This window comes from Sprattus sprattus (assembly GCF_963457725.1).
Source record: "Sprattus sprattus genome assembly, chromosome: 8".
Taxonomy (NCBI): domain Eukaryota; kingdom Metazoa; phylum Chordata; class Actinopteri; order Clupeiformes; family Clupeidae; genus Sprattus; species Sprattus sprattus.
Genome location: NC_137927.1, coordinates 21,677,384 through 21,692,263, shown reverse-complemented (window position 1 = coordinate 21,692,263; position 14,880 = coordinate 21,677,384). Strand labels below are relative to the sequence as shown.

Here is a 14,880-nt window from a genome sequence, read left to right as displayed (position 1 = left end):
AGGTCATTTCAATCATTTGTAGCATGATGCATACTAGGAAGTGTTCAGGGGGCTTAGCATTTCTAGGCTACTGCAACGGTGTCCTACATTGTTTTGAATATTTTGCATTTCACATAATGTTACGGCAAGTAAGTGCAACCACTTCATGACATGAGCAGATGTTCAAGGTAAGTGACATGTTGTCAAAATTAAACCACATGTGAAATAAACAGTCAAGCCAAGACAATGGCTTGCCACCCATCGTCTACTGACATAGTCCATTGTTTTTCTGCTTTAGCATTTTCTTCATCACCATTATGTATTCAGGGACAATTGACTGAGCACAGGGCTCATTTGCAGCAATGCCCTGATATTAGTAGCAACATCTTTATTTTTATGAGCCAAGACAACAGTTCGTTACAAATAACTGATAACTACATTTTAGCTCACCAAAACGTTTGCCTACGTTTTCTGTTGCAGTTGTTTTGCTCACACCTTATTTTCGCCAATATTGCGAAAACCCATTCATTTTTCCATAGGGATTTTTTTATTTGGAACCAGAAAGTGTTAAAATGCTAACACTAAAAACTACAAACATCCGGTCGACTCCCATGCTTTATTACGCACATGTGTTAAATGGGCGGGACTTCCCTACGTTTTGCGTTGCTACGACACCATGTTGTTGTTCCCAGCAACACGACGATGCAAGTTAGCTAGCTAACGAGCTGGGATCATATTAGTCAGTATTAAATGGCTAGACTTATTCCTTAAATTCAACACAGTTATAAGTAACACCAGCGGGCTTAAGGTTTCTGCACGCTTAGGTGCCTTACGTTTTTGAGATGGTGAGTGCTGTTACATTTTCAGTAGCTAAGATTAAACAATATATACAACATGGAGATAACGTTATAATATTGATATCTAGCGGTAAGTAAACGTTACGTCCAAGTTAATATAGATAACGTTAAACGTTGTGGTCTTGATGCCCTAACTTGAATTTAAGATGTGCTAACATTGTCTGATGGAATTTACCATACATATGATAAAGGTAGGCTACATTAGCTGGAGAACACAACTATTCCCATGGAGGAAGTTGAGCCACAAAACCACTTTTTTGGAGGACCAAAACAGTTAGACACACTGTTAAGGTTTCAATGATGACACACATCCTGAACTTGTGTTGATTGCATTAGTTTTATTGCATTGTGTTGATTGCATTAGTTTTATTGCATTGTGTTGATTGCATTAGTTTTATTTCGTCTCGTATTCCGTTGGTTATAGGTCGACCACACTCTCCCCTGAGGTTATACTATACGCTGCCTGAGAACATGAGAAACATGACAAAGCTACTGCAGTAGTTTAATTAATTTTGTCTTGCTAAACAAAAACAAATCAAATTTGCGAAAATTGGAGAAGGAAGGTTTGGATTTGGTTTACAATGCAGGCTGTTTCCACGCATCTTTTCTAGTCTAAATGATTATCACACGTGCTTCAATGCATTTAAAGGCCTGAATCATTTATTCAACCTCTATTTCATTATCGGGACAAGATTTAAAACATAATAAATAGCACAATAAAACTTAGTAAACGTACAAACACTATGACAAAGGAAACATCAAAAGAACGATCAATTTCCAGCAAAAAAATAAAAGTTAAACAAGGTGATACAGATGGAGGCGGTAGATTTGTGATCATATATTTGAATTGTCTTTAGGATAGTGGGGAATTGATTTTTAGAGTGCATTAAAGATCATTCCAGGAAGTTGGGGCATTAAAACAAAAAGCTAACTTTCCCAGTTCAGAGTGTACACGAGGGACATCAGCATTAGCATAAACCAGTCATTTGACTGGGTTTAATAGGGTTCAGAATACCAGTCCAGCATCATTGAGATAGATCATTGAGTAAAGTATGTAAAGTAAATGTAAGGTCTTGTAAAGATGTAAATGTAAAGTCTTGCCCAGGCCAACAACGCTGCCCAGAGGATCCATAAAAGCACAGGTTTGATGAATGAGAATATTAAAACAGTGGACCAGACTAAATATTGTAATGAAAATCCGGATCACTGGGTCATTTACCTGAGAAGCATAGACTCCGCCAGTCGCACTTCTCAGTGTTGGCGATGTTGAGGACACCATAGAACAGTGTAACACTGATATTGCATCTGTAACCTTGCTAGTAGTTAATTGCATGCCTGTTCTAGAGGACTTCAAGGGAGCCACGGTGAGTGGGAAGAGCGGAGTGAAGTGGGGGCCATGTCCTGATCTGCTTTGTGTTGGCTGCTCAAGTTCTTTGGTTGTTGTGCTGATTTGTTTGCCAGGCGTGGGCTACATACAGTCCCTGGATGTTGCTATGGTTCCCAGTTGTGCCTCTCTTTAGGTAAACCTGAGGGAGAAAAGAAACGCATTATAATTTTAAAAATGCCAATCAGTACCATACCAAAAGTGTCCTCTTTAAAGGCACAATATGCAACAATTATGCTTCAGGATTAGGGTTAGGATAAGCAGTTTAACCTTAAAATAACAGCTTAAAAAAATTGGGACGCTACAATGACTTTTAATATGGAGAATTGCGTCCGTGCCAATGGCATAGCAGGGTCGATAGGCATATAACTGCCTTCTGTAGTTTTGCCTGCCGATGCCCGCCGACCTGACTTTGATTACCTTCTGCCGATCTAGTAAGTAGCTTATTTGCCGTCTTGCTTAGTCTTGTGTTGCACATGATTGATGTTTGACTGTGTAAGGACAGTCGTTGAGTAATTAGTTTGTCATAATGTCAAAGTCAGCACATTTCAAGAGATTTCGTTAGTTTTAGCTGCTAGCATACCTTTAGCGAATAGCTATTAATCCTTAATGCACCTTTAAATATTTTTTTCATTAATTTTGCCTCACGGTGTACTAGAACTAGAAGTGTCTGTATTATGTGGTTCAAGCTGTATTAATCACAGTAAAAGGTACAAACTATAATAATAAAAAGAAAAAGTCACTGGATAACAGGACAATGCATTGCTTTGCATGCACTGTAACAAGGCCAAATGTTAAATAAATTAGGCTACATTTTCCAGTGGTCAAAAGAAGCAACATTTTGGAAGCATCCATATACCACTTTTTGTGTCATCAAAGAGTTGTTGCAATGAGTTAACAATGGAGGGATTTGCAGATAGATTACCTTAAAACCTTGCTGTATCATATTAGGGCTGGGCGGGATGTATTTTCAAAAGAGATAAAGGATGAGACGATACTGTTTACCAATGTAGTGTGATGTTGCGCTACCTAAACCGTTTTGTTCAGCAAAGTCAGTGTTTGGTCCTCTCTCACTCTCTCCGTGGAGCCCCCACTTTCCCTGTGTCTGCGGGGGTCCCTCTAGACCCCATAGAGGCTAGTGACGGCAGTGACAATTACAAATGTACAGATGGCCAGTGTCAATTTCACTGTAATGGCTACCGACGGCCAGGCTGTTTCCATGAGTTGTAAATGGTACTGAATTATATTTATACACCTAAAGACTGCTTCACAGCCTTGTCAATAGAGAGATTAGACACCATATACTGTATATGTAGACTATATAACTTTATTGATACATTTTCACAATTTTACATAGCACCAGTGTTACCTCTGCCAGTCTCCAAGGTGAGAAAGTGGAGGTTCTGTTTGGTGTTAAACAGTGCATGTTTAACTAGCCAGCAAACAGTGTATTGAGTCCAGCCACGTCTTTGAACCATTCGCCTACAATTTGTATCTTTTAAAACAGTTTTCCTGTGTGTATTTCCTGCGGCAAAACAACTAAGAATGAAGCGGTCTACTATCACTAAAATATCTGCATGGTAGCCCCACAGTGGTCCGATTGAGAAGGGACTCTGCACTCAATCGCTATTGGAAATATCGGATGGCACAGACACTAAAGTCAGTTATAACATTAACTTTAACATAAACATAAACTGTAAAATACAGTTAAAAAAGGTGTCAATGTACCAGCAACAGGTCTATTACCTAACTGTTAGCTAATGGTTTTTCAGCCAACCTCAGTCAGGAGCTGCACCTTCCTAAATGAACATACTTCTTGAAAAGACAATTAGCTTACCTGCTAAGATATCTTTATGATTATAAAATTAATCTCTGGTTTCATTCAAGGCACTTGCAGTGCTGTTGATTGTAGGCAGTCCAACCCTAGGTGAATAATACAATATAAAAGATTATAATCACATAGCCTACGTGTTTGATGGCAGATTATAATCACACAGGGTTATGATTACATAGCTTTTCCATGGTAGCTATATCACTTGATTGAACTTTCAAGAGTTTTTCTTGGCTCTCTCGTAAGCGCGTTTACAGCATGGGCTTGCTCCTGACTTTTCAGCAAATAAATATATATTATTTTTTGATACATTTCCCCCCCTAAGAATAGATAATTATATTATAACGCAAATACTTAACATAGGTCAATTATTTAAAACAATTTCATGTCATTTAAAATATATGATGATTATCTTTTAATCCACATGAACTTGTAATTGTCATTTTTAGCGCCATCTTAAATATTCTTAATTAATTTCGGTATTTAAGTTTGTCTGTCTCTATGCCTGAGATAGTTCTCAATGGCCTATACCTATTCCCATACTACAGTTGGTGGCTTTTCGCCTTCAACTCAGTTGATTTCCTGATCCTGGGTGTCTGAGTGCCTCCAGGATATGGACCATTCCCTTGTCACCATGGTATGATTACCATTGGGGAGACTTAATTGACCACATATTTGGTGGTCACAGTGGCTACTTGGTCATGTTTGTCATGTACTCAGGCAGAACGCACTAACAGTACACTTACTTGAGTATCCTAAAGGCCTGTGAGGTGTGGTTAAAATGTTGGTAACCTGTTTGGCAAACCTAGCTTATGAGGTTAACTTGTGGTCATTTTCAGCCTCCCAAGAAGAAACCCGGTGGTAAGAAGGGTGCCAAAGGTAAGACACCCACTGTTGTTGATGGCCTGTCTACAGAGGAGATGTCCAAGGAACAGGTTGGTTGTAATTATTGTAACTCTATTATTATTTTACACTTTGGCTTCATATTCAGTGGCATAACACTTTTAATGTACATTTATTTTTCTTCCATTTCCTAATCAAACATCTTTTTTGTTCAACACTCGTCATGCAGTCTTTTTGAAACATAAAACACTTCAATTGGAAACATTCTGAAAACCACAAAGGAAATCAATCTTACATTGATGCAGATGGATTAATGTTGAAACCTATTTGCATTTTGCAGCTGGAAGAGCACATTGTGCGCCTTCGAGAGGAGTTGGATAGAGAGAGGGAAGAGCGCAATTATTTTCAGCTGGAAAGAGACAAGATCCATACCTTTTGGGAGATCACGAAGAGAGATTTAGAGGACAAAAAAGCTGAGCTGAGGAACAGAGACAGGGAAATGGAGGAGGCAGAAGAGCGGCACCAGGCTGAAATTAAGGTAAAGAACTGAATTATAATTATTATTATTATAACTATAATAATAAACCTGATGGACAAAGACTAGTGTTTAGTGTTATGTGTCTTAAAAGGATTAAAATGTTTCCTCTGTTGTCAGTGTAAGTCTATGGGTAACAAGTGGCAGCGGCACTCCTTGCCCCTCTGAGTGGCCAGTGTGATGACACTGTCTAATGAGTGTACATTCTTGTTGGAAGCAAGTGCAAATATCCTCTTGTCTTGACTATTTTCTGTTGTTTCGTATAGGTCTACAAACAGAAAGTAAAACACCTGCTCTATGAACACCAAAACAGTGTCTCAGAGCTCAAGGCTGAGGGAGTTGTGGTAACCAAAGTAATGCAGGAGGAATATTCAGAGCTGGAGAGTGATCTACAAAAAGAAATGAAATCCCTGAAGATGAGCTTACGGGATCAAGAGCTGTCCAAACAAAGCCTCATAAAGAGCATAAAGCTGGTTTGTAGATCTGGACTTATTTTACATCGATCTTGCTTTCAAATGTGTGTTGACCTTTAGATTGGCAGTGTAACATATTTGTACGACTTTTCACAGAAACATGACGAGGAAATCACCAATATCAGGACTGACTGTGAAAGGCTGGTTAGAGGTATATTTGTCTCTTGTTGGGCCACATGTATCAATTGTTGCGTTCAATTTGCCGTAGGACCATGTGTCTGCACAATTCCATGATTTGTGCACAGAGGTTTTTCATCAGTTATTAAACACAACCTATGCCCATTCTCTGCACAAATACCAGCAAGTATCTTTTCATTGATTCTGTTTCATGCATAGAAAAATGCTCCATTGATACATGTGGCCCGTTCTGTTAAATAACCACTGAGTAGTATTTAGACTTTATTTTCAGTAAAAGTCACTTTTGGGAAAGAATTGTACACTTTTCAATATTAACTTCACATTTCTGTCTAATTCAGAAATTGAGTCCAAGTACGAGAAAAAAATGCAGATTCTGCGTCAGGAACAAGACCAAAGGCGTAAAACTGAAAACCACGCCCTTGAAGAGAACAAAAACGCTCAGATCAGTACTCTGATGAAGAATCATGAGAAAGCCTTCAGTGACATGAAGAACTACTATAATGACATTACAATTAATAATTTGGCCCTCATCAACTCACTGAAGGTAAGGTTGTCCATTTGTAATTGTGGATTATGAAAATCACTTTTTGAAATTCACTGAAATGTGTTACTATGCTTGACTGCTCACCAGCACCCCTTTGCCTGCTTTAATAGGAACAAGTGGAAGAGATGAAGAAGAAGGAAGAGCGCCTGGAGAAGGAGATGGCGGAGGTGCAACTACAGAGGAAGCGTTTGACAGAACCCTTGCAAAAGGCAAAAGAGGATGTGGCTGAACTCCAGAAAAGGCTGGCCAACTATGAGAAGGACAAGGCCTCTTTAGCGGTACATGCACGACAACCCATTCTTTAGAGACTCGTAGAAAATTATGAATTTAAATCCAAAATATATACCCCACACAGACTACTTTGTAGCAGCTTTATCTTTATTTGGTTTTATAATGTAATCAGTCTAGACCTACAGATGGAGTGCCAAATGTAGTAAGGCGGTAACCCCCCACCCCCACCCCTCAAAAAGTTGTCTTAACCTCAGCACTGATCCGTGGTAACTGTCCCAAAGGCTGAGCAGTAGCATCTTACAATATATTCTTAATGTAACCAGTGGATTTTGGTCAGACGTCAGACGTCACATGATTCAACGGTCATCATATTCTCTGTTTTTCTATTTTCCAGAGATTATACACTGGCTTTTGTAGATTAGATTAGATACAAGTCTGCATAGAGTAGTGCCCTTTTTTATGGCAATACGTTATGGTATCTCTGATGGCCCAGCTCCTTTGCACAGCCCTAGAGGGTCACTAGTATACAACCAAAACAATTGTTTGTTTGTCAGCTTGTTCATTAACTTATTTGTAGTTTTAATTTAATTTTTGTTCAAACTTCTAATATGTAGGGGCTCTACAGAATACTGCATTTTGGGGCTTCAATACTACTAAACAGAATTAGTTTATTCATCTAAACAAATGGTAAACTTACCTTTAATGTGTTATTTATGGTTTAAAGGTGTTAGTGGAGATCTTTTCACTGAACTATTCTCAAATCACCAGAATGTCTTGAATGCTAAAGGCATTGAATACTTTTGAGGATTTCAGACATTGGTGAGGTTGTGTACGTATGTGGATCAAGGGTTGCCAAAATAATTAATGATGATATGTCATGCTTTATCAGGGTGCCAAGGCTCGTCTGAAGGTTGGAGATAAAAATATGAGGGACCTCAAGTGGGAACATGAAGTACTTCTGCAGAGTTTCAATAAGGTGAGAAGCCCGACATGATTGCAATCTATTAACCTTACTGAGTTTGGTATTCAATCTCAGTACTGGAATTTGGTAGAACGGAATCAGAGCTGAACTAGGGACTCTTGGAATAGAATACAACACAACATTTAAATGGCAGAAATGTAGGTAGATAGGTAGCATTCGTTTAGGTTACGTAGCAACAGAAAGGACGCGTATTTGAAAAGGAAATATCCTCAAGAGAATCAAGAACAATTACATTTTTATGTTCAAATGTTTTCATTTCTTCCACATAAGTGTACTCACACAACCCTTGCTAAGCACTGTTGAGACGTTTCTGGCTTGAATGTTTTCTGATTGTGGATGTCCTTCATATTATATCTTGAAATGAAAACAGGGCTATTCACTGAAGCTTAAGCACAAGGAAAAGTCACTGGCCTGGTCTTTGATCTTGCATTTGAAGAAAATGCACATGGTCACATAGATCATCATTTTGGTGTGTTTGTTACTGGAAGGATAAAATAGTATTGAGTGTAGGAAATTTAGAAATGTGTGATATAATACAGTCCAGTGTTCTCTATTTTAAGCACAAATCCCCCACTCCTAACTTGGGTGAATTAATCTAACATGGTAGTTTAGTCACAAACAATACAGGCAGAGTCCATTTTAGCACAGGTCCATTTCCATCTGTTTTGTGGTGTTTTCATTTCTTCAGGTTTACTTACAAGCGGAAATAGCAAATAAAATGACTGATCTTCTGCTTTTAGTCCTTCTCACTTAAGAAAGCAAGCAAATGTGTACATACACTGACAACTCCCATGCTCTTTAGGTCCAAGCAGAGCGAGATGAACTTTATCAGAAATTCACCAAGGCTATCCAGGAGGTTCAGCAGAAGAGTGGCTTTAAGAACTTGCTGCTAGAGAAAAAACTGGGCACCCTCATTGATACCCTGGTCAAAAAGGAAGCCCAGCTCAACGAAGTACTGTCTGCCTCTAATCTGGATCCAGCCGCAGTCAGTGTGGCAACCCGCAAGCTGGAGGTATGTGCCACAAACCTGTTGAGGGTCATTCTGTGCTTACTCGTAAAATTGTAAAATGAACATCAATTAGAAAAATATCTGACTGATATCTTAGAACAAAGAAAACTGACAGTCTATTTAATGATCTTCGAGCCGTCTGTTTTGGAAAACATAGTCATTGAGAAAAGACGAGGAGAAAAAGAGACGGTGAGGAAATGAGCTAGCAAAATGATAACCAACAATAAGGCACAATCTGCTATTTTGCACGAAGCTTGTTTAACAACAATCAAACTTTTAGACTTTAGTGTTTTAAGTTTTAAGAAATAAAAATACAGTCACAGACTTCAAACCAACTCCAAACTAAAGGCTGGAAAAGGACATTCTGCCTGGTTAGTATCACAAGCTGGCTTACTTGTGATACTCAGATATTATTGGAAGTTTCCAACATCTAACAACATTTGTGGTTACGTAGGCACCTGCATTATTCTTGCTTTGAATTAGGCCATCAACAACTCAAAAGTTCAGCAGTGGTGTCCCAGACCCACGGCACTCAATGTTTACGATAGCCTACGAAGTAATCTGTCAACTACTCAACTACAACCTCTGGCTAACCCTTTAAGCTACCTTTCCTGTTCCACCTGTCTACCAGCCAACTATCTAACATTACCAAGTTAGCAAGCTAACCACCCTGGTGATGTGTTGTCAAGATATTGTTGTGATAGAAAACAAGCAGCGTGGTAGCACTTTTATGATGAAGCTCTGGGCTGAACCATTCCCCAGCACCTTGCCAGCAATTTTCTGCCAGAGAACATGCAGCTTAATTAAACAAAACACTGACAATGGAAGGAGCTTTCTTGAGAGCCCCTATGAAGTGCTCTCGAGAGGTGGTTCGTTAAGGCTGATGAGGGAATATATATTTTTTTTTTTTGACAGTATTAATCTGGACGATTATTGTGGCGTATGTTTGTATCCTACTTTCTTCCCTTTACCCTTATCCCAATTTGGATCCCAGAGGGGCTATCCCATCCCTCAACTGCGTCACCCCGTGGCATGACATGGCAGAGTGTGACGTATAAATAGGAATACGAGTGTTGTTGAAAGATGTGGCCATTGTGTGAGGCCCCTGTTACTAACACAAGACATTTAACATTGCCTATGTATGAACACACTTATTCAAGATGAATTAATTTGGCTTTCTATCCAAGATCACACATTGCCATAGAAAAGTTTGAGCAACGTTTTTTTTGTTTTTGTTTTTTCAGGAGACATTGGACACGAAGAACAGTACCATTAAAGACTTGCAGTATGAGCTTGCTCGGGCCTGTAAGGTGAGTCATTTGTTTAAAAGCTGTAATGGAGTTGAATATCCCAGGGTAACAATTTGTATCCCTACAGTTTGTCATTAACAAGAACTAAATTAACAAAACTGCTGTTGAATGTAAAACACCACCCTTGTATCAAAACTGAAGGTCAAGTAAACCATGTTATATTTCAGGACAAAACCGTGACACTGCTAATAACTGCTCTAGCTGCTTGTTTCTTTATCCTCATATACTGTACATCAATACATTATTCTACCAAAACGCATTATCATAGCAGCATGTTCTATCATTTCAGGCTCACAACGACTTGTTGCGGACATTTGAAGCGAAGCTTCTCAATTTTGGGATTCCTGTGGCCCAGCTAGGCTTCAGGCCTTTGGAGTGCAGCTTAGCCTGGTTGACACTTGGTGAGGGTCCTTCAGGGCTGGTGTCAGCAAACATGCAACGAAAGGATGTAGCACCAAGAGCCACACTTCCACCCCTGAATTGACTCTAGTTTAACTTTACCCCCAACATAGAGATACATTTGAAGCAGAGTTGCTTGCTGCTTTACATTTGTGCAATCACCAGCAGCAATCAAGATCGAAATCTCCTTCTGGACCTCCTCAAATCCTTCAATCATCATGCAATCATCAATTCTGAAAGTTGTTTTGCATTAAAAACAGCAAATACTAAATAAAGTTTTCTTAACCTTATTTTATGACTTTGAAAAAATGTGTTGAACATAGAAGTTAAACATAAGCAGGGTTACCTTTTATAAAGGATAACCTTTCAGTCTGATTAGCATAACATGGTTACCTGAGACAAGCTTGATGCTGGTGCAGTAAATGTATTACACTCCCTTTGCATCACCACACTGTATGTTGCCTTTTGGGGAAAGGAATGAAACTCCTAATAAACATGTATTTCTATTGCAAAACTTTTATTTCCTTAGAAAATAGAGCTGACCTCTCCTGCTCCCAAAAGCCACTCCCAAGCCACTTTTTACCTGAAGCAAATGATGTACACCAGAATGCTTTATTTACATGTTAAAATCGCAAAATTGTTCTGGGTGGATGCCCCCTGATCCCCCTACAGGGGTTTGGTTTGTCACCTTTTTCAGCCCTTCAACCCCTTTGAAGGTATACCATCATGTCACAAACATTTTGTATAAGTAATGGTCCTAAAACTATCCCATCAGAAACTTCCACACCCACTAAAACAACAGTTCCCTCAAACATTTTACAGGCCTGGCACATCACACAATGTCAAATGCATTCCTACAGGTAACTAAACCAACTCACACTAATCAGAGATCACTCTTTACTATGACATGCCACAGGCTACCAAGGGTAAGGAATGGGGGCATGGTTAAGACGATGGGATGGGATAGCCCCCTGGCGATATGAACTTGAATTAAGGTGAGGCAGGTTAACTTACATAGCACATTTCAAGCATTGGCATTCAAAGTGCTTTACAAAGCAGATATGAGAATGAAGAGAATAAGAGAATAAAAAAGGTAAAATAACAAAGTCTTGTTCCAGAGCTGAGCAGGATATCAGCTAAAAGTGCATCACCATTTCTGTTCTGACAGTAGGTTTTACCAACAGATTTCTCTCCAGTGATCTGATATGTAGCAGGTGTGAACTGCTGAAACATTTTGGGCCTACAATGATTATTCCCAATTAATTAGAAAGTTAATGTAGGGTTTTCCAATAAAACTCTTTAAAATCCCTGCATTGAGTATATGGCTGACGCGTGTTCTAATCCAAAAAAAGTGTCTTCCAACGGAGATTATTTTGAAGATTTATCTTAACCAAGACATTAACAAACATGAAATATCTGACACCTTGACACGGTCGGTAAACCGTGAGACTCCTGACTTCTTGTGCTATCCACATATCATATACGGCCCGGCTACGGCAGCACAGTTAACCCCAAACAATGTCCTTAAAGCTACAGGCACCTATATTATAAATCAATCAAATCTATCAATGGAGGTAAATCATGTAATTTACCTATCAAATCATGAACTTTATACTAAATACTAATTCATCAACAAACATGACTTAAGGCCTGTATTCCAATACATTAAAGAGTCATGGCATCTACAGTTAAGAAAGTCATGAATAAGGCATGGTGTCATGTTATCTAAGTACTGTAGCTTTGTATGGAAAAGGAATGTTGGAGTTACCAGTGACCAGCTTGGTGGAACCACTAGTTGTGACTGAGGTGCTTGCAAACTAGTTGGGGCACTGAAGCCTGTGAAAGGTTTGCAAGAGAGCTCGAAATAGTGGCCAAGCTTTTTTCTCTTAATTGTTTTAATGCACTTTACCTTTCTTTCTCTCTCTCTCTCACTTTCTCTCTCTCCCTTTTCTGTTCTTTTATCTGTTAATGTTCACCGTGACACTAGTGGTACTGAACTGAATTAGTCTGATGAGCGAGACCTGACCTCACATCATCTGTAGGTGTGCCTGCTGTGCCTTTGGATGGATCTGACAATTCACCTTCTATTCGAACTTTGGACTCTGGCCAATCAAAGTGATAATTCTTAAGTTGCTAAGTTGCAAGCAAGTAATGCTGTAATGCTGCAAAAAAAAAAAAAATGTGGCGGTTGTATAAGCTAGGGAGAAATAATTGAATGATATCCACACATCAATTAAAATCTTGAAGGGTGTGGCCCAACCCAAGTAAAAGGGGAGTAGAGGATGTGCTAGCCAATCTGCAGAACCCTTTTACTGATCTGAACACTAATATTTTTTTATGCTAAATGGGGAGTTGATTAACCTGCAGATGTTAAACTCCTGAATAGTGAGGAAATATAATGTTTTAGAGAGATCACAGAACACACGCTGCTTTATTCAGGCGGTAGCTGTAATGAAGCCAAAAGGCCCATTTGTATGTAGCAAGCTGGATTCGCCCGACCTTTTGCTCTCATTGCAGCGTTCATTTACCTCCACCTAATCAATTATTTCACTCTGTCTGGGTGTGGGTATAAAGGCCAGTGAGTGTGCTGCGGTATCTGCACTTGTGTACTTCTACCTCCTGTGCAAGTGTGGCTTCCTGGTTCTACCTCTGTCTTTTGTTTTTTTGGCATCTAGTTAGTCATGTTGGATTTGAAACATTCCACTGTGCACTTACTTCCTTCTGTCTTGTAACCTGGAGTTGCAGTGTTCTCCCTCTTCGTCGACTTTGAGTACTCTGCCTGTTTTCTCAGGTATGCTCCGTCTGTGTGGTTGGGTATTTTATGTTTTGTAGTGAGGACTCCTGATGTGGCCTTTTAGTTATGATGTCTTTTCTGCAGACATGACTCCTAGCGGAGGGCTGGATTCACCACATGAGCTGCTATCTTGTCTACGAGTTTGTTAGGGTGTTTTTGTGTTCACTATTTTGCTGCGTACCCTAATGGTTGGTCCATATTCGTTCCTTTGTCACCTAATCCCTTTTTTGTGGGTTTGCTTCTGTCTGTCAGTTTCACTAATGGCTTGACTTTTGTCTGTTTTGGTTGACTCTAGTGTAAAGGCATAGTTGTGCCCAGTACATGTGCTGTTTGTTTTTGTTTATATGTGTAGTTTAGTTGCACATGGCAGGTATCCTGAGAGAGAGGAGACCGTCAACTTGCCTGTGGCCGTTGGTGTTCTCCTGTCATTGTGTTGTGTGCTTTTCGTAAGTATTTCCCTATTGCTGGGGTCAACTGGTGTTTTTTTTGTTTGTTGTTGCCCCTTTGTGGTTGTTAAAGCAGGCATTGGGCTATCCTGGAGGGGGGGGCTAGTCACCTGGTGGTGAAGTCCCATCAGTGCATGCTTATAGGTTATAACTAGTATTACGTGGTTACTGTGTGGTTGCTGTGTTATTCTGGTCACTTGTGTGTGTGTGTGTGTGTGTGTGTGTGTGTGTGTGTGTGTGTGTGTGTGTGTGTGTGTGTGTGTGTGTGTGTGTGTGTGTGTGAGAGAGAGAGAGAGAGAGAGAGAGAGAGAGAGTGTATGTTCCCGCAAGGTTGGTGTGAGCCCTGGAGTACACCTCCCAGTAAGCCTGCCTCCCCCAAGGATAGGTTGTTCCTCTCCCTAGACTGTTTGCCAGTATTGGTATAACAGTGTTTTTGGGCCCTGATTTTTAAAGATAAGCTTATGGTAATAAACATTTTCTACTTTTGACTAACCTGTCTCAAGTCTCTCTAGGTCTGCCTCTTCCTTGGCAAGCATACTTCATCATTTTATGTTTGGTTTGTTCAAGTCTTTCTCTAATTAACAGATGATTATGGGATTCACGCCTCTTGTGTGGTGTGTCTGAACCCATGTGTTTTAAAGGATTGGCCTCTACTTTAATATTCTCTGGGTGAAACTCACAGGGTGGCATAGTCTGGCTGTTAAGGTAGTGCTGTGGGGTTTCCCCTATCAAACATGAGACAAACATGGACAAACATTCACTTTAAAGAAGACACGATACATTTGTTTTATTCCCCTAACTTTCCATTACTACGAGCCATATAAATGACTAAACCCACAAATCTAAAAGTTACGTTTCATTGTATTTGGCATATTTATATTTGACTTAGTTAACATAGCAGATAATATGGTTGTTGATGTAATGCATGACATCCTTGAAGGTACAATATGAAGTCAATCTACTGTTTGAAGAGAATTTCTTTACCAGTGAAAACATCCTACTGAGAATGTATGGATACAGTTACAGATATTAAAATCACAAGAACACGCCAACAAAGATTAATATGCAGGGGATTGGACTTGGGACTCATTGAAATCTACTCTTACCCTTGCTTGATATTGTGAA

At 39.5% G+C, this 14,880-nt stretch overlaps 1 protein-coding gene across 1 annotated transcript; it reads left to right on the top strand.

The window, feature by feature from the left end:
* The first annotated feature begins 730 nt into the window (after positions 1 to 730).
* On the top strand, positions 731 to 10,715 carry drc4 (dynein regulatory complex subunit 4). The gene is made up of 11 exons (XM_080844017.1): positions 731 to 824; positions 4,891 to 4,986; positions 5,235 to 5,432; positions 5,696 to 5,902; positions 5,999 to 6,053; positions 6,379 to 6,584; positions 6,695 to 6,862; positions 7,705 to 7,791; positions 8,600 to 8,809; positions 10,051 to 10,116; positions 10,406 to 10,715. The coding sequence occupies exons 1-11, from the start codon at positions 822 to 824 to the stop codon at positions 10,598 to 10,600; spliced, it is 1,491 nt and encodes a 496-aa protein (XP_080700143.1). The 5' UTR covers positions 731 to 821; the 3' UTR covers positions 10,601 to 10,715.
* Positions 10,716 to 14,880: the final 4,165 nt, after the last annotated feature.